The sequence below is a fragment of the Grampus griseus genome (genome assembly GCF_964374135.1).
Source record: "Grampus griseus genome assembly, chromosome: 2".
Taxonomy (NCBI): domain Eukaryota; kingdom Metazoa; phylum Chordata; class Mammalia; order Artiodactyla; family Delphinidae; genus Grampus; species Grampus griseus.
In genome coordinates, this window is record NC_139018.1 from 88,366,715 (window position 1) to 88,386,451 (window position 19,737).

The 19,737-nt window shown below is 37.9% G+C and overlaps 1 protein-coding gene across 1 annotated transcript; it reads left to right on the plus strand.

The window, feature by feature from the left end:
• The first annotated feature begins 3,401 nt into the window (after nucleotides 1-3,401).
• Nucleotides 3,402-19,528, plus strand: BLOC1S6 (biogenesis of lysosomal organelles complex 1 subunit 6). Its single transcript, XM_082681645.1, has 5 exons — nucleotides 3,402-3,581; nucleotides 9,225-9,366; nucleotides 13,650-13,737; nucleotides 15,972-16,058; nucleotides 16,766-19,528. Exons 1-5 carry the CDS (start codon nucleotides 3,500-3,502, stop codon nucleotides 16,883-16,885), a joined length of 519 nt encoding a protein of 172 aa, XP_082537771.1. The 5' UTR covers nucleotides 3,402-3,499; the 3' UTR covers nucleotides 16,886-19,528.
• The last annotated feature ends 209 nt before the right edge of the window (nucleotides 19,529-19,737 follow it).

A 19,737-nucleotide genomic window follows, 5' to 3' on the forward strand; every position in this document is an offset into this window, starting at 1 on the left:
TTATCAAATCTTAGCACATTCTAAATATAGGACACCTGATCAACAGAAGGAATAGAAAATATTCATGTATTAACATGTTTATTTCTTTACTTGAATCTGCTACCTACCGACTCCCCTTTTGTTAGCAAAAATAATGTAGGAAAATTTAAGGAAAACAGAAAAAACTGGAAAATGGATAAAAGGGTTTGTGTACTTATTGCATAAGATTTGCTCTCCCTCTTTTGGATTTTAAGTTTCTTGAAATCCAATGGACTTAGTTTCCTTTTGCTATGAATATATACAGCATTTAGCTCTTTCTGACTATCATTTCTTTGGACTAACTTCTCCAGAGCTATATGACTACATTTTGTGTTATCTTTTGTCATTGTAAGTTCTTTTGCTCTAAAAGATTATACAACAATTTTCTCCATTAGGTTCTTTTACTAACCATTTAATCTATGTTATTCTTGTCTTCCCCAAAAGACAGCACCTCGAGGTCTTTGAGTCTGAAGTATACTTTTGCTACTTATGGTGTCTTTGTTTTTCCTGTTGGAAGCCTTTACTAGTTTTTGTCTGCATATTACATTGACCTGTCCTTCAAGGTACAGCTAATTTCCTCTATTAGGTTTTTAAAATTTCTCTAGTCACTTCCCAATCATGCACTACACAACTGCACACCTGTGGCTGGTTGAATAATGCCCCCTGCAAAGGTGTCCACTTTCAATTCCCCAGAATCTGTGAATGTTACCTTACATGGCAAAAGGAACTTTGCTGATGTGGTTAAATTAAGGACTATGAGATGGGGCGATTATCCTGGGTTATGCTGGTGAGCTCAGTGTAATCACAAGGGTCCTATGAGAAAGAGGCCAGGATAGGAGAGGAGATGATGCAACAATGGTAGTAGAGGGAGAAAAGGCAATGTGATGTGAGGCCGTGAGCCAAGTAATGCGGCTGCTCTCTAGAAGCTAAACAAGGCAAGGCAGAGGATTCTTACTCAGAGCCTCCAGAAGTAACCAACCCTGGCGACACCTTGATTTTAGCCCACAGAGACTGATTTTGGACATTTGACCTCCAGAACTGTAAGGTAAGAAATTTGTGTAGTGTTAAGCAAGTCTTTGGTCATGTGTTACAGCAGCAATAGGAAACCAATATGACATCATTACGTATTTATATTCTTCTAGGTCTGTTCCACATAATTTAGTACTTTACTGTCAAACTCTCTAATTCTACTATGTATAATTGGTAGAATATAAATTTCTGGTGGACAGGAACAAGCATTTTTACCCTTGTTTTTTTTTTTAAACACCCTACGGTGCCTAGTCCCGTCTTAGGTACTCAGCTATTTGAAGTGGGTTATAACTTTGGTGCATAAAAGAGAATGGCGACTACCAATGGGGAAATGAAAGGCATTTCAAAAGAAATATATAACTCAACAAACTGTGTTTACTTCCTTGGCATCAAATTCCAACCTTTTGATTTTGAGCTTTGTGTCACATGCAGTGCTAGGTGCACAGTATTTGATTAATGGAGGCTGGAATACAGAGTGCCCTCAACAAGCACTTGATGCACTGAGCTGAAATCTGTGGGGGTAAAGAAGGAAAAGGAGAAAGAGAAAAGCAATGTGGGTCTGGCAGAAAGTCCTCCTTGTCTATTTGGCCGACTCATTTTTGTCACATTAAGTAAAGTTAAAATGCTTTACAAGAACATTCATTCTTTTAAGTGTTCTTTTTTGCTTAACATTTTAATGTTCAATTAATTTCATCCATTAAATTTAAATAACCAGTATTTAAAAGTCCAAGTAATATGCTTAATACTGTGCTAAGAGATAAAGAGGTTACAGACCACCTGTAGAACAAGGGTCTATTCCAGAAGGTCTTAGTATCTAGTTAGGAGATAATACTAACAATCAGCTAAGGTTACCAGGCATTTATCAGGTGCCATCTTGTGTGATTCAGACTTTGGAGATTATAGATATTTGGAATTTGGGGCTCGAAAATCAATACCTCATTCAGCAAATACTCATTGAGAACCTATTATGGTTTTCTGTGAATAAGAATTTCTGTTTGGAGTTTGCAGTTTGATAGAGGAAGAGAAGTAACGAATACAAGAATGGATTAAGTGCTAAATAGCAGGAGGATGCTTTGTAGTTGGGAAAAGGTTATTACTTTCTGAGAGTTGAAAGGGGAGGCAGGACTGTGAATGATTTCAAAGTAAAGGTATTATTTAGGCCGAGCCTTGAAAGATGAGTAGGACTTTGAAAAGAATAAAATATTCCAGGCATGAAAGGGCATAGTTCTCAAAGGATGTTTGAAGGGTAGTACATTATTTTCCTATTTAAGTAGTAACAAATAACCACAGACTTAAAGCAATACAAATTTGTATGTTATCTTCGAGTTCAGTAGGTCAGAAGTGCAATACAGCTCTCACTGGGATAAAATTGAGGTGTTGGCAGGGCTGAGTTCCATTCTAGAGGCTCTAGTGGTGAATCCATTTCCTTGTGTTTTCTAGCTTCTAGAGGTCACTGGTAACCCTCTTCCTCTATTTTCGAAGCCAGCAATGTTGCATTGCTCTAGTCATTCTTCATAGTCACATCTCCCTCCTGACTCTTCTTGTGCCGCCCTTTCCCAGTTTGAAGGCTCTTGTGATTATGTTAGTCCCACTCAGTAACTCCGGGTAATCTATTTTACAGTCATGGGCCTAGCAACCTTAATTACACTTTTGCAGTGAAACAGCCTATTCACAGGTTCTGGGGGTGAAGTCTGTGGACATCTTTGGTGGGGGCATTATTCTGCTTACCACAGGTAGTGAGGAGCAGCTAACCTTGAGAGGAAAGAAGGCCAAAAGAGGAAGGGGTACAAGTGCACTGATAAGGGCAGTGGGGAGCAGGTGCAAGTTTTTGAGGTTAGAGATAAATTCTCATTTTTTTTGAAAACAGCTTTGCCTGCAACATAGAAAAAATCGTTTGGACAGGCAATTTTGGGGTGCAACATTAGGAGGCCACTATTACAGTCTAAGAGGGTCTAAGGTAAGGAGGGCATACAATCAACAAGAGGAGAGACGAATCCTGGCAGACCCCCAATTAGCAAAGCTGAAGAGACCTAAACACTGAATTTTTTATGGGTCCAAATCTCAGGGAAAGCACGCAGTCCTTCTTCCTAAGGTGTTTCCTTAACAAGGACACAAAACTGAAAAGCTGCGCCTTCCCGTCACCGCCCCTTCCATCCCCCCACCACCATCGGAGGCAGGGATGTGAGCCCTGCCCAGCTGACTCTACTGACACCGACCGACCAGACTAGGACGTCCGCCCGGAACCCCCGAAGCGCGGTGGGTGGGTGGATGGAGGAGGCAAAAAGCGGGAGGGCGGACCCTCGCTCACGTGCCCCGAGCTGTTTTTCCGCTTCCGTCACTTCCGGGTGCGACCGTCGCTTCTGTCCCGGTGGGCTCTGTACGCGTTCGGTGCTTCCTTACTGTACCTGACAGTCTGTACTACTGCCCCTTCCCTGTTCCCAGCGGGAGGGACATGAGTGTCCCTGGGCCGCCTTCCCTGGACGGGGTCCTGGCAGGGCCACCCGACGGGCTGGAGTCCGGGGGCCCGACGCCGGGTACGTGCTGTGGGGCGGGGCGGGGCGGGCGGGACCCGAGTGGGTGGGTCTCCGGGCCGCCCCGCGGGAGTAAGATGCTTTCGGCAGCTGCCGACCCGAGGCTCTGTGCCCAGCGCTGAACTAGGGAACCTTGCCGGCTCTCCTGGCCAGAGGAGGAGGCAGGAAACGAGATCTGGGGGGAAGCGGGGTTTGGGGTGCTGTTGGTGGGGGTTGATGGTGAAGGCATTCTGAGTTTGTGTATTGACTCTAGCACACTGTTGGCTATTTGTTACACGTTAGTGGTTGAGGATGAATTTACCAGAAGGATGATTGGTTTGTAATTCAGAGAATTGATGTATCCAGTAATATTGCACACTCACTCATGAAATGATTATCTTGCGTTTTGACCTTACTGCGTCCTTCTTCCAGCAGTCTTTCTCAGCCCGAGTTCGAGGAGAGATTTAAACCCTAATGGCCTAGGGCATCTATTGAATGTAATGAATGACTTCTGCATCCATAATGATACTATCTTTGTACTATCTTAGGGAGAATTGAGAAGGTAGTCACTCAAAGCAGTTTCTGTGTTCTGCGGTTCAGATGAGGAACCCTAGGTGAGAAAGGCTTCAGGACTTTGGATGTACCTTTACTTGTACTTCCTGTTCCAGAAATATAGGGGTTACCCCAAAATAGCGCTCTCAGCCCTTTCTTGGTGGTGCTTTTCCTCAGTGACCTCCCTCTCTTCACACCTTCCTAAGTTGCTTCTGTAAATATCACTTCCTTGTATGTAAGTGCAGGTTGGGTCTCTCTCTGCTTCCTCCTCCATCTGCTTGCTGGGTACTCTGACATGGTTATTTTGCACTAATCTCACACACAGCATGTACATAAATAAAAGTAGATGTCTGATCCTATTAATGGTGCCAAGTCACTATCACTTGAAACTTTGACATTACTCTTGTCTCTTTCCTCCCACTTGCCTCCTACCTCTGTTTAGTCCAGGGGATTCTACTGTACAATTTCCATCTCCTCTTTGCATTTTCACCTTTACAACAACAGTTGTAAGGCTAGTCCACCTCCAGTCTCTTATTCATTCCATCTATCCCACTGTCACGTCACTGCCCCAAGATAAAGCTCCCATCATGCCATTTCCTTGCTTGGAAACCTTAAATGGTTCCTTACTAAATTAAGGGCCAAACACATTATCTTCGCATTCAAGGGTCCTCATAGGCTGGCCACATGGTCTTAGAGCTCACTACTGCATATGTCTCATGCTCCAGACACCCCAAACTAACCTCTCTTTCCAGAGCCATCCTATATTCCCACCTTTCCTCATGCTGCTTCCTTTACCCATATTGCATCCCTTCCTCTCCTGCCTTAGAATTCTTACCCATTTGGAAATAGTAGCCCTCATAGGTTGCTGATGGAAGTGTAAATTGGTGACATCTCTTAGGAAAGCAGTTTTGCAATGTCTATTTTTTTTAATAAATTTATTTTATTTACTTTTGGCTGCGTTGGGTCTTCGTTGCTGCGCGCGGGTTTCTTCATTGCAGTGGCTTCTCTTGTTGCAGAGCACGGGCTCTAGGCATGCGGGCTAGTTGTGGCACGTGGGCTCAGTAGTTGTGGCTCACGGGCTCTAGAGTGCAGGCTCAGTAGCTGTGGCGCACGGGCTTAGTTGCTCCATGGCATGTGGGATCCTCCCGGACCAGGGATGGAACCCGTGTCCCCTGCATTGGCAGTCAGATTCTTAACCACTTTGCCACCAGGGAAGTCCCTGCAGTGTCTATTAAAAAATGCATAAACACCTTGTTCCATTAATCTATTTATAAGAATTTATTCTATAGAAACAGTGATATGAATATGCAAAGACAAGCAAGGAAGCTCACTGCAACATTGTTTGAAAAAGCAAAAAGTGGAATAGGTGTCTTATTTTCTTTGTCTTAGTCTACTCGGGCTGCTATAATAAAATAACATAGGCTGGTGGCTTAAACAACAGACATTTATTCCTTGAAGTTCTGGAGGCTGTGAAGCCCAAGGTCTAGGTGTGGGCAAAATATGTTCCTGGTTAGGACTCTCTTCTGATCTTGCAGATGGCTGCCTTCCACTGTGTCCTCACATGGTGGAAGGAGAGAGTTCTGGTCTCTCTTCCTCTTCTTTTAAGGTCAATAATCCCATCATGGGGACCCTACACTCAGACTCATCTAAACTTAATTATTTCCCAAAGACCCCCACCTCCAGATACCATTACATTGGAGGTTAGGGCTTCAACATGTGAATTTTGGGGGAAGGACACACTTTAGTTCATAACGATAGGGAACTGGTTAAACAAAATGTGGTAGAATTCTGTTAAAAAGAATGGAGTAGATTCATACATGTTGACCATATCTGAGATATATATTTATGAGAAAACTTGTAGAACAGTATAAACAAGATTTCATTTGTGATAAAAACAGGGTTTAACCATGTGTATGCAAAGACAATTTCTTGAAGGCTATGTAAGAAACTCCAGAGTGACTCTCTGTGGAGTAAGGTAGTGAGGAGTATTTTTACTTTTCAGGTTATACCCCCTTCTTTTGTATTTTAAGTTTTTACAATGACTAACAGTTAAAAAGAAAAAAGAAAGGAATGAATATTCTATCCATTCAAGCTTCAGCTCAAATGCCCACCACACCTCCTTTAGGAATTATTCCCTGATATCCCTGATGAAAGTGATTTCTCTAATCTATGGCACTTCTCACATTCTCTGATTCCCCTGTATTGAGCTTTTTCAGGGATGGGGACTTGCCTAATTTATTGTTGTAACCTCAAAAACTAGTACATAAAATGTATGTGCAGCAAATGTTTCTTGTCTCCCACAATAAAGTACCTTGAACTTAGTGAATAAATGTGTGTAAAAACATGAGAAACTTCAACTCTTCCAATAATTTAACCAGAAGACTGGGGCAGGGTAAGGGGGTTGGTGTGAGTTAAAATGTATATATAGTTTAAGGAAGGCGTATTGGTTGTTATTCCTTAAAGTTGAAATATCCTTATTTGGTTGTTTCTGTCTGTCTGTAATACTTATGTTTTCTATGTATATATATGTATATGTATATACATATGTATATACATGTATATATATGTATACATATCTATGTATATATTTAAATATATATATTTTAAGTATATATATATATTTAAATTTATTTATTTTTAAAATTTATTTTTGTCTGTGTCACGTCTTCGTTGCTGTGTGTGGGCTTTCTCTAGTTGCGGTGAGCAGGGGCTACTGTTTGTTGCACGGCGTGGGCTTCTCATTGCGGTAGCTTTTCTTTGTTGCGGAGCGTGGGCCCTAGGCGTGTGGGCTCAGTAGTTGTGGCTTGCGGGCTCCAGAGCACAGGTTCAGTAGTTGTGGTGCCTGGGCTTAGTTGCTCCGCGGCATGTGGGATCTTCTCAGACCAGGGCTCGAACCCGTGTCCCCTACATTGGTGGATTCTTAACCACTGCGCCGCCAGGGAAGCCCTTCTATATTTTTTATTTTTTTATTTATTTATTTTTTTTAATTTTTATTTTTTTGCGGTATGCGGACCTCTCACTGCTGTGGCCTCTCCTGTTGCAGAGCACAGGCTCCGGACGCGCAGGCTCAGCGGCCATGGCTCACGGGTCCAGCCGCTCCGCGGCATGTGGGATCTTCCTGGACTGGGGCACGAACCCGGCAGGCGGACTCTCAACCACTGCGCCACCAAGGAAGCCCCCTTCTATATTTTTTAAAGAGAGTTGCTGCTGTTTGCACTGTTATTGTAATCAAGCCTTTAGCAATGACATTAATCATAATAATATAATATATATAACATTAATGATATATTTTATTCACTTCCCATCTGATGAAACATCAATGGCAATATCTGTAAATGCTTCACTTTTCCCACTATATTTTTATTTCACTTGTGGAGTGCTTCAGTTTCTAGTTAGCTCTTACTTGTTTGAATATTGCCTTGCAATCTAGAGAATTCCAAAGTTTGTTCATATGTTTCTCAGGATCCAAATAAAAACCATGCTAATTTATTTTGATCTCTAAAAGCTAATTTTGAATATGACAGCATGTTGTTTTCTTCAATCTTGCCAAAATTTAAATCTGTGGTAAAAACTATACTTGGAAATGAGCTATAAGCAATGTATTGTGATGAACGTATTTTGTATAATGATCTAATTTGATGTTATGGATTATTACCAGATTATGATTAAAGAGGTGTTTCAGAGTTTAATATTAGTTTAAAAATGCTTTTGGAGTACCATTTTAGTAATGTGGCCATTTCACTTTTTTTGTTTTTAATTCTAAACCAGTGATTCTAAAATCTTACAAATCATTCATTGAACCCTGTTTAGAAATTGTTTTGTACTTTTCTCGGTAGGAGTAGTGATAGATGGGTATTCATGTTAGACATTTTTGAATGCCTGGTACAATGCTTACACTGTTATTATTCAAAGGAAAGGTAGGAATAAAATAGTTCCTGGCATCAAATCTAAATTTACACAGAAGACAATTATTATACACTATTTTCTATGGTAAATTAAGGTTCTGAATTTCAAGAGAGGAGAAATTCTTAGAAAATTTCTTTCCTGCTAACAAATGACAAAACAACCCTCCCTTTACATGTAACTATCAAGCTCTATGCAAAATAAATGTTGACTCATATTACTTCCATAGAATTGAAAAAAAATATTTTTAGATATTGCATTTATTTAAAAAAATTTTAAGTTTTTTTTTTAATGTGGACCATTTTTTTAAAGTCTGTATTGAATTTATTACAATATTGCTTCTGTTTTACCTTTTGGTTTTTTTGGCCGGGAGGCATGTGGGATCTTAGCTCCTTGACCAGGGATCAAACCTGCACCTCCTGCACTGGAAGGTGAAGTCTTAACCACTGGACTGCCAGGGAAGTCCCTGCATTTAAAAAATATATAATCTCTAGGGGCTTCCCTGGTGGTGCAGTGGTTACAAGTCTGCCTGACAATGCAGGGGACACGGGTTTGAGCCCTGGTCCGGGAAGATCCCACATGCTGCGGAGCAACTAGGCCCCTGCGCCACAGCTACTGAGCCTGCACTCTGGAGCCTACGAGCCACAATGACTGAAGCCCGTGAGCCTGGATCCCGTGCTCTGCAGCGGGAGAGGCCACCGTAGTGAGAGGCCTGTGCAACACAATGAAGAGTAGCCCCCATTTACCGCAACTAAATAAAGCCCACGCACAGCAACAAAGACTTAACATACCCCAAAATAAATAAATTAATTTAAAAAAAATTCTGCAAGCTTTTGGAAAGAAGAATTTCTTGCTTCCATTCAGTAACTGTTCCTTCCTTTTAAGCCTCAGACTCCTTTAATAATTCATCGAAAACTCTAAATCTCCTTCCCTGAAAAATACATACACATATGGAATTTTGCGTGTGTTAACGTTCTTTTCAGCTAGACTTTACCTTGTACTAGTAGCTTTAAAATATTTTTTGAGTGCTCATAACTTGATTTTTAGAGGATGCTCAGGAAGTAAAAGTTAAAAAAAAAAAAAAGGATACCTATAGTATCCTGTGTGTGTGCTCTGAACTCCACTGCCAGCCTCCTTTCCTTCCTCCCTGCTACTTTCTTACCCCATGTCAGTTTAAAAGCTTCCTAAATTTGATTTTTTGCTTGGGGACAGGTTTAAGTGACACTTCTCCAGATGAAGGGTTAATAGAGGACTTGACCATAGAAGACAAAGCTGTGGAGCAACTGGCAGAAGGCTTGCTTTCTCACTACTTGCCAGATCTGCAGAGATCAAAACAAGCTCTCCAGGAACTCACGTGAGCTGAAAAAAAAAACATAGATGCACTCATTTTTTCTCTGGCATAGTCATAATTTACTGTATAAGTAAAGTATATACTGTATTAGGGATAATATTTTGTAACATTTAATACAATGGAGTATTTCTGTGTCTTTTGTGTTAGCAAATGGGAGTGGAGTAATCTAAATTACATAGTATACATGTAATTTAGATTACACAGTAATCTAAATGTAAAAGGTGAAGTGAATGCTCCTAGAGTGTTTGGTCTCTTCTGAGAAGTACCCCTAAATCTTATCTAGACTCTTTGATTAGTTTTGGTGTCTCTCCACTATTTTAGGAAAGAATCGCCTCTTGGGGATGTTGCAAATGGGTATACACCTGTTTCTGAGTAGAGCTGCAAAATTGCCTCTGTAAGAGTCACAGTTGTTTTCAATTGCTGGTTCACATGAGTTGCCAGAAATCCCTAATTATCTTTTTTGGAGATGACCCATTTCATTCTTAGTTTATAACTCTACTAGCTAAATAAAGGATTGGAGAATAAGAGAGGAACAGGATAAGGAAGAATGGAATCCATAAAGTGTAATCAATATGCAAAAATATACACTCGGATTTTATCAGCTGTCACCCAGAAACAGCAGCCTGAGCTTCTTCTTCCTCTTGGGTCAGGACCTCTCTGGATTGCCCAAGCTGGCCTATTATTTCTTTTTTGTGGTGGTCACCTTTAAACTGGCTATGAACCACTGCTGCTCTAAGACTTACTCTTTGAAAACTGTTCTCAGAGGCCTTTATTAGGGCAAAAGGAGAGGAATAATCAACAACTATGTCCGTTTTTTAAATATTAGTAACTAATGTTATAATCCTTGGGTTTGAAGATGATAAATGAATATAAAAGTGGTACTGTGTTCTACTACATGTAGTACCCTACTGTAGTTACGGAAGCTGGTAACATTCTTAGTTTTCTGCTAGTTCCAAGTAAGATTATTTTTATTCCCCAGTGTGTGGTATATCTTGTATTTTAACACCAGCCAATCCTTGTGGCAGAAAAGTCAAAGATTTTGTGGGTGAGTTTGGATGATATATGATAGACTGAAGGAAGGTAAGAAACTCTGCAAACAAAACATATCTGGTAACACTTTATTTAGAGGAAGTTAGGAATCAAGGTTTAATTGGAAAGTTTAATTGATGAGGACATTGGCTAAAATTTAGTGTTTCAATAACCCCATTTATCTTCCTAGGCGTCTAGACAGTGATGATGATGATGATAGTAAAATCAGCTACTGTTTATAACAGTTGAATATGATGAATAAGCAGTTACTAAACTTCTTGAGTGTTAAGGAAAGATAAGCAAACTTCAGAGAAAGAACAAAGAGAAATATATGGGTCTAGTAAAGAGCTTTCTACACTGTCTCATTGATCAGTGTATCTGTTCTTTCACCAATATCCTGCTGTCTTGATTTCTGTAGTTTCTGTAAGTCTTGAAATTTGGTAATGTACGTCTTCCAACTTTGTTCTTCTTCAGTGTGTCTTAGTTATTATAGGTCTTTGCCTTTCCATGTGAATTTTAGAGTCAGTTTGTTGATATCTACAAAATAACTTTCTGGGATCTAAATTGAGATTGTATTGAACCTATAGATCAAGTTGGAAAGAATTGATATCTTAGCACTATTGAGTTTTTTATTCCATGTACTCGGAATATCTCTTCATTACTTAGATATCTCTCATTTCTTTCATTAGAGTTTAATAGTTTTTGCATATAGATCCTATACATATTTTGTTAGGTTTATACCAGATTATTTCATCTGACGGGTTATTGTAAATGGTATTTTTTAAAATTCTGATTGTTCATTGCTGGTATATAGGAAAGCAACTGACTTTTGTATATTAACCTTGTATCCTGAAACTTTGTTATATTCACATATTCGTTCCTGGGTTTTTGTTGTTGATTCTTTGGGATTTTCCACATAGGCAATCATGTTATCTGTGAACAAAGACAATTTTATTTCTTCCTTTCTAATCTGTATACCTTTTATTTCCTTTTTTTGTCTTATTGCATTAGCTAGGACTTCCAGTAAAATGTTGAATAGGAGTAGTAAGAGTGGACATCCTTTCCTTGCTCCAGATCTTTAGGAGGAAAGCATCTAGTTTCTTACCACAAGTGCAATATTAGCTGTATGGGTTTTTTTAAAGATATTCTTTATCAAGTTGAGGAAGTTCCTCTCTCCTCCTAGTTTGATTAGAGTGTTTTTAATCATGAATGGTGTTGGACTTCGTCAAATGCTTTTTCTTCATCTGCTGATAAGACCATATGATTTTTCTTCTTTAACCAGTTGATGTGGGTTACATTGATTGATTTTCAAACGTTGAACCAGCTTTGCATACTTGGAGTAAATCCCACTTGGTTGTGGTGTATAATTCTTTTTATACATTGTTGGATTTGATTTGTTGATATTGAGGAGTTTTGCATCTATGTTCTTGAAAGATAATGATCTATAGTTTTCCTTCTTGTAATGTCTTTTAAAAAAAAAATAAATTTATTTATTTATTTTTGGCTGCGTTGGGTCTTCGTTGATGCTCACGGGCTTTCTCTCCTTGCAGTGAGCAGGGGCTGCTCTTTGTTGTGGTGTGTGGGCTTCTCCTTGTGGTGGCTTTTCTTTGTTGTGGAGCATGGGTTCTAGGTGCGCAGGCTTCAGTAGTTGTGGCTCGTGGGCTCTAGAGCGCAGGCTCAGTAGTTGTGGCGCATGGGCCCAGTTGCTCCATGGCATGTGGGATCTTCCCGGACAAGAGCTCAAACCCGTGTCCCATGCATTGGCAGGTGGATTCTTAACCACTGTGCCACCAGGGAAGTCCCTCTTATAATGTCTTTATCTGGTTTTGATTTTAGGATAATGCTGGCCTCATAGAATGAATTAGGAAGTACTCCCTTTACTTCTGTTTTCTGAAAGAGATTGTGGAGAATTGGTATAATTTCTTCCTTAAATGTTTGGTAGAAATCGTCATGAAGCCATCTGTTCCTGGTACTTTGATTTCTGGAAGGTTACTACTTATAGATATAGGCCTACTTAGATTATCTGTTTCTCCTTGTGTGAGTTTTGGTAGTTTGTGTCTTTCAAGGAGTTAGTCATTTCCACCTAAGTTATCAAATTGGTGAGCATAGAGCTACCTGTAGTATTCCTTTATTATCCTTTTAATGTCCATGGGATAAGTAGTGATGACCCCTCTTCCATAAATTATGTTAGTAGTTTGTATCTCCTCTCTCTTTTTCTTTGTTAGTCTAGCTAGAAGTTTATCAGTTTTATCAATATTTTGGAAGAACCAACTTTTGGTTTTGTTTATTTTTTATTGTTTTCCAGTTGTAACAGTTTGTTTTTGCTGTCCTGCTTGTCTTGGATCATTGGCTTGCTGGGTTCTCCTCTCATCCATTCTGGTTTCACCTTCTGTGGTCTCCAGTCAGAGCTGAAGGGACACTTATGACCTGTAGGATATGCCATACTCAGTGCTAGATGGTGGGGATGTTTTAACTGCCCTTCAGTCTCTTCATTGCTATTTCTTTTTTTCATTGTTGTTCTCTGTTTAGCATACTTCTGCAAGCACATCATGTCATATTTTTCTTTGTCTGTAGTATTCTTTAAAATATTTAATTAAGTGACCCCCACCCCCCCCGCAGTGTCACTTATTCCTGTGATCCTAGCATTGGTTGATCTGGAGAAGAATATCAGAGAAGTTGGCTTCTCTTCCTCAATAGCAAGTTTTGAATCAGATTTTATTGAGGAGTCTTAGAAATTCCTTGGTCTGACCTTCTTACTTTGTAAATGAAATTTAGGTCCAGAGAAACTAAATTTCCAAGATCACACCAACTGATTATTATCCCTTGATACTGCATTTGTTTGCAACTCTAATCTAAAAAGTCACTGCTCCTCTTCCTTTATGATGATGTTACAATTTTAATATATATAAAACATCAAGTTTCTTGGGCAAGATAGTATAAAAAAAACTTTTTGGGGGATAATACAGAGAGTTGTTAGGAATAAGTAATAAAATAATTTTAAATGGTTTGATGTTATTCAAATCTGAAATTGAGGCAAGAATAAAAGACGTATTTAATTATCAGAATATTGGAATATTATTTTGGCTTTGGAATATTATTTTGAAAAAGATTATGATAAACTAAATAAGCCTTGGAGAGTCAATAAATTTCCAACTTAATTTCTACTTTTAACATTAACCAAGATGAATGTGGTTGCTTTTAATGAACCATCACTTAAAGTATGTAAAGTTTATTTTGGCTGTGTGCTTTTGTTTCAGACAGAACCAAGTTGTATTATTAGACACACTGGAACAAGAGATTTCAAAATTTAAAGAATGTCATTCTATGTTGGATATTAATGCTTTGGTAAGTATGATTTAGTTGACATAGCTTAATGACATCTTATTTTAGAAATAGCTAGGTTTATCCTCCCAACTTTGTACTTATGTATGTTTGAAATACTTACGTATGTTTTCCTCTAATTTTTAAAGTTTAGAATTTGTTGTTTAACAGGAAACCTTGATTTACTTTATTAGACCTTCTATTGTCTTGAATTATTAGCTTTCAAATGTTGAACTTGTGATAGGAAATTGAACTTATATATGAAAGTCTGGAATAGATCTGCTCATAATTAAAGACTAATAAAAGAGAAGTAAAAGTAAGGAACTTTGGAGGTACTATTTTTCCCCTTAAGGAAAGCACATCTTTCTTTATCAAGTACATGGTTTTTAAAATTAGTATTTATTTAATTGTATGACATTTTCATAATGTCATAACAAATTAACACTGAAATAGACTGTTTGAGGGTCCTTTACATCCCCTTTATATCTTTCAATTTAAGTGACAGTAGTTGAATTTCATCAGAAACTTTATAGCTTTTTGATGAGAGGAACTAATACTCTTTATTTTAGGAAATGGAGAATTAACAGAAATAAGGAACTTGTGGCTACCTTTCTCTTTACCCGGAACATTAGAAATAGCTTAGTTTGCATGATTTTGTGGACTTTCATATATACGTCAAAGAATGGACTTTTCATTGGAAAAATGTGGCTTATTAATGTTTTCCTTTTATAACAATCAGAAACCAAGTCCACCTTCTGTAGTATTAGGCAGAGGCCTGTGGTAGTAAATACAAAGTCTTCTACTCAGTAGTTCTTGATTTGTGAAGGAGGTGGTCTTTGTCTTCTCCATTGAGTTCATGTTGCAGCAGAGCTACATATTTGTTGAATGAATGAACCAAGCATATGTAATACTGACGCTTCCATCTGAAAGGGCAGAAACTAAGTCGCAGAAACTAAGTCTTGCTCTTTTTCCTTCTCTCAGCTCATGAGTGGTGTTTTTTTTATTGTTGTTTTTTGTTTTTTTAATTTTATTTTTGGCTGTGTTGGGTCTTTGTTCCTGTGCGTGGGCTTTCTCTAGTTGCGGCAAGCCGGGGCTACTCTTCATTGCGGTGGCTCCTCTTGTTGCAGAGCATGGGCTCTAGGCGCACGGGCTTCACTAGTTGCAGCACTCAGGCTCAGTAGTTTTGGCTTGCGGGCTCTAGAGCACAAGCTCAATAGTTGTGGCGCATGGGCTTAGTTGCTCCACGGCATGTGGGATCTTCCCGGACCAGGGCTCGAACCCATGTCCCCTGCATTGTCAGGCGGATTCTTAACCACTGTGCCACCAGGGAAGTCACCCAAGAGTGGTTTTGATTGTTATTCAGGAACTGAAAAATAGAAGCCCAGAGAGAGAGAAAGAGGGTCTGTAAGCTCTAGAGCTCATCAGACTCTGACTTTACTTATAGCTACATTAAGGCTGCTAATCTCTCTACTGGCACTTCTTTCCTTTTTTTTTACCTGATCTTCTCTTTCTGTTACCTTCCTTCCTAAGAATGAGGTGTTTCTTTTTCCTTCTCTCCCATCTCTGGCTGAGATGGAAAGTCTATACTTATCACTCCTTGGGAAGAAAAGCGTCCTTACAGAGATTGTTCTCCTTGGTCTGACTTCAGAAGCCCAAAGAATATGATCAGACTTGTCCACAGCCTTCTCAGGGCTCTCTGGCCACAGCTTGGTTTTTCCTGATGGGCAGACACTTCACTTAAACTGTCCTGTGTACCCTGGCTCAGTCTCTCCCTTGTAAAGGCAGTAGAGAGTGTTTTACTTTTCTTAAATGAAACTGATAGCATTGTTGGATAGTCTTACTAAAATTTTAGAATTATATTGCGTGGTTTTTTTTTTGAATTTTATTTTATTTATTTTTTTATACAGCAGGTTCTTATTAGTTATCTGTTTTATACATATCAGTGTATATATGTCAGTCCCAATCTCCCAATTATATTGCATGTTTTTAAGGCAAAATGTTATCTGTACAGAATATAAATGTCTATTTTATGTTTAGTAACTTTTAATCAATCTGAACTGAATCAAGTATTCTCAAAAGCCTACTAGTGGTTTAAATTAAATTTGAATCTTGGAATTAAAATATGGAGATAATTAGATCTTCAAATATTTTGACAAATTTAGGCAGAATGAACTGTAATTTAGGTATTGATTTATTTATCCATTTTGATATTTCAGTCTGTTTTAAATTGACTTTTAAATTTACTTTTCCATCTTAAGTTCACTGAAGCTAAACACTATCATGCCAAGTTGGTGAATATAAGAAAGGAGATGCTGATGCTTCATGAAAAGACATCAAAGTTAAAAGTGAGTTGAAAATTCTTTCACAGTCTTTATAGGAGTAGAGGTTTAATTGTCTGTTTTTCTTCAGTATTCATTTTCTGACTTCTTATATATTCATATACAATAGGGTACTTAATTCATGGTACATTGTTTTCTTTTAAAACACATTCTTATTAACCCCACTCTGGGCTTTTCTACTAATAGCTGGGCTGGTGGGCTCACATTCTCTGAATATGTCACTGTATTTCTCATTTAATAATAAGAGTTTTGAGTAACAGAACTTTTTTATCAAGGAGACCTTAAATTTCCCAGAACATTTAAAAATTGTGAATCACTGTATTGTCCACCTGTAACTTATACTATACAGCAACTATACTTCAATAAAAAAAAGTTACCCTGAACGAATTTAAAAGTTAAACATGAAATTTATTATTATTTATTGATTACCTTAAATCAAAGCACTATTACTTAAAATTTTTTATTTTTAATTTAATATTTAAAGGTTACTTTCCAGTTACAGTTATTACAAAATATTGGCTATATTCCCCATGTTGTACAATACATCCTTGAGTCTGTCTTACACCCAGTAGTTTGAACCTCCCACTCCCCCACCCCTATATTGTACTCCCCCATAAACCACTAGTTTGTTCTCTAAAACCACTACTACTTTTAAATTAGGCCATAACCTATAAGCCTTTTGCTCTCTTGGTTTTTAAATTTTTTTGACTTAGAAAAGAGCACTTAAACTGCAGCAGAAGAGGCAAAAAGAAGAGTTGGAAAGGGAGCAGCAACGGGAGAAGGAATTTGAAAGAGAAAAGCAGTTAACTGCCAAACCAGCTAAAAGGATGTGAGAAGTTGGATGTTTGTGTCCTTCCTTCCCCTGTTCATGTTCTGGATTTAAGGTGACCCAGTGTAGACTGAAGTTAAGGTAGTGCCTTATACCATTGTGTTATGTTTTGAAATCCTTTTCCCATGAGTGCTGTCTCTCTATCTTCATTTCAGCCATTCAAGAAGCTTTTTTTCCTAAGTAGAAGACATAATATCACTTGGTTTGGATATTTTATATGTAATTTTTCAACTTTGTTTTGCTTTTTAATATTCATTATTTTGGCCTTAAGTCACTTATAAACTGGAAAATGGTTTAATAGTCTAGACTATAAGTGGTTAAAAATTAGCATGAATTGTTTAGCTTCTTAATAAGTGTGGATTTAAAAGTTTCAGTTTCTCATTTTATGAAATGAATTGCCTTTCTGGCAATACAGTGCTGGGTTTTGGCAGTTGCCTTTTCATTGTTTGGTTGAGAAGAATTGCCAGCTGTTTAATCTCATATGCCACTGGAAAAGAGGTGGTATAAGCCTTTGTGAAGAACATGATAGAAAAGTGTGTACACAGGAAATAGTAGCATCTTAGACATAGGATAGGTGAGCAAGATGCCGTGTAGATTCCACTAACCATATACTATATCTGCTTCCTAGCTTTGTTGTTGCTGTTTTTTCCTTATGCTGCTTCTGGGTTCAAAGTAGATTATATCTATTCCTAAAGTTTGGCGGGGGTGATGTAGCTTTCACACACTCAAATGTGTTTAAATGTTTATAATTCTTAGTAACAGTCATCACACACTGTGAGATACAATTGTCAAGCTGATAAGATAATGAACCCGGCTTTCCAAGTGGAAAGTCTTACTGCTAGTCCTAGCTATCCTCTGATTTGCTGTGTGGTCTTAACATGTGGTTACTTTTTCTGTGCTTTTAAAAAAAATTCTTAAGGTAGAATGATACATACCAACTACCCATTTTATAGATAATGACAAGAATGGTGGAAAATTAGTAAATAGCTTCTTCACAAAAGAGGCAGCATGATACCTTTAGTGTTTTCTAGATCCCCCTCCCCCAATATTACATGTAGAAATTTATTATGTGAGGGAAATATTATGAAGTTTCATTGTTTTAAATTGAGAGTGTATTATTCACTGTTTTAGTATTACTTAATATCCATGATGTCCAATCTCTTACATAGAGACTGTACAGATTAGATTACAGATTATGATTAGAATGTGTATCTTTTATAATCTACGTTACATTTGGTAAGCTGGAATCACTCACTACCTCTGATCACATATCAGGCTAACCAATGATGGAGAAGGCATTAGATTTACGTCGAGTGCTAAGAACTGGTCTGTTTAAAGGTTTAAAAAATTTGTTTGAAAACCTTTCCCTTCTGTAGTGAGTGAATTATTATCTCACAATTCTCTTGGTTTTGACCTTATGTTTAAGAGTATAAATATATTTTATTTTTAAAGGCTATGTGTTGCCCTCAAACACTGGCTAAAACTCCTAGGGCAGGATCATTAGCACTGGCAGGACAGTGTCACCTAAACTGCTGAATGTACTCATTGATAACCTGACAAAGGCTGTGCATTGTTTCTTAGAGTGATTTGTGGTGGCCAACTGCAATGATTGTTTAAAATGCTGGTTCCTGGACACCACTCTCAATCTATTGAAGCAGATCTGTTTGTTCTTCTCTTTTTTTCCTTTTTAAAAAATTTCCTCAAGTGATTCTGATGTACCTTATAAGTTGAGAACCGCTGGTCTAGTCAGAGGTTTCCACACTGGGCTGCATATTAGCACCTGGAAACTTTAAAAAAATATACTCTTGAAGATTTTTACTCATTAGTTCTTAGGTAGGGCCCATGCACGTTTTAAAGAGCCCCCCAGATAAGTCCAATGCAAGGAACCACTGGTCTAGACTTTCTAGTGATTTATATTTATAAGGAGTGAAATAGTTTGAAAGCTACCCAGTAACTCTTGGGATTAATCTTATTAAATAAATTCTTAAACTGCTACTTTTGATATAAAGTCAGATTTAAGACTGAAATAAATAGCAGGCCGGAAATAGGTATAGAATTCTGGTTAATTGAACTTTTGTGACCTATATTTAAATAAATCATGTTTATTGAATGAATGGCAAGGCACATGTACTTTTAGAAATGTATTACTTACATTTTGAAGATTTTTTAAAATGTCAAGAATATATATTAGGATCCACTATTTTTAGGTCAATTGTAAATCAGAAGTACTGTTACTTTGGTAATTAAAATCTAAAACTTTAGCTGTATCTCAGTAGCGTACAAACATATCTTACTGACTAAAACTGAAGAGAACCCTTATAATTAGTCTTGCTGTATTTTTGCACAAAATTATGAATTGGTACTTGAGTTGAAAAAAATTGCCTATGGTGTTTTAGTTGAAAAAAATTGCCTTTGTTTTGAAACTATATCATATATGTACTGAACTAAAGTGATGGGAGTTAATTTTGTATTTACTTTGTAGGAGGTATCATGTAAATATGCAGACGTTGAATGTAGTATGGATTGTGTCCGCAGTGAATTTTTGGGTGGATACAGTTTATAAATATGCCAATTATATACCCTCATATACTTGTCTGATTTTGAGCTTGTAAAATGAGGACTCCTTTTTACACATTTAATAAAGAAAAGAAAGGTCTATGAATTATCCAGTATCATTTATCAAGCACTGGTGTGCACACAGCACTGTACACTTCCCTTTATGTACTTTATTTCAGACATTCCTTTCCTTTGCTTTCCTCTCCTGTCATCTTCCTCTTAATGTTCTCTGTAGGTTGTGTCACAAAATGACTGGTCGGCTCATGAAATCCTTTTCGGAAAGGTGATTGAAAGTGTTAC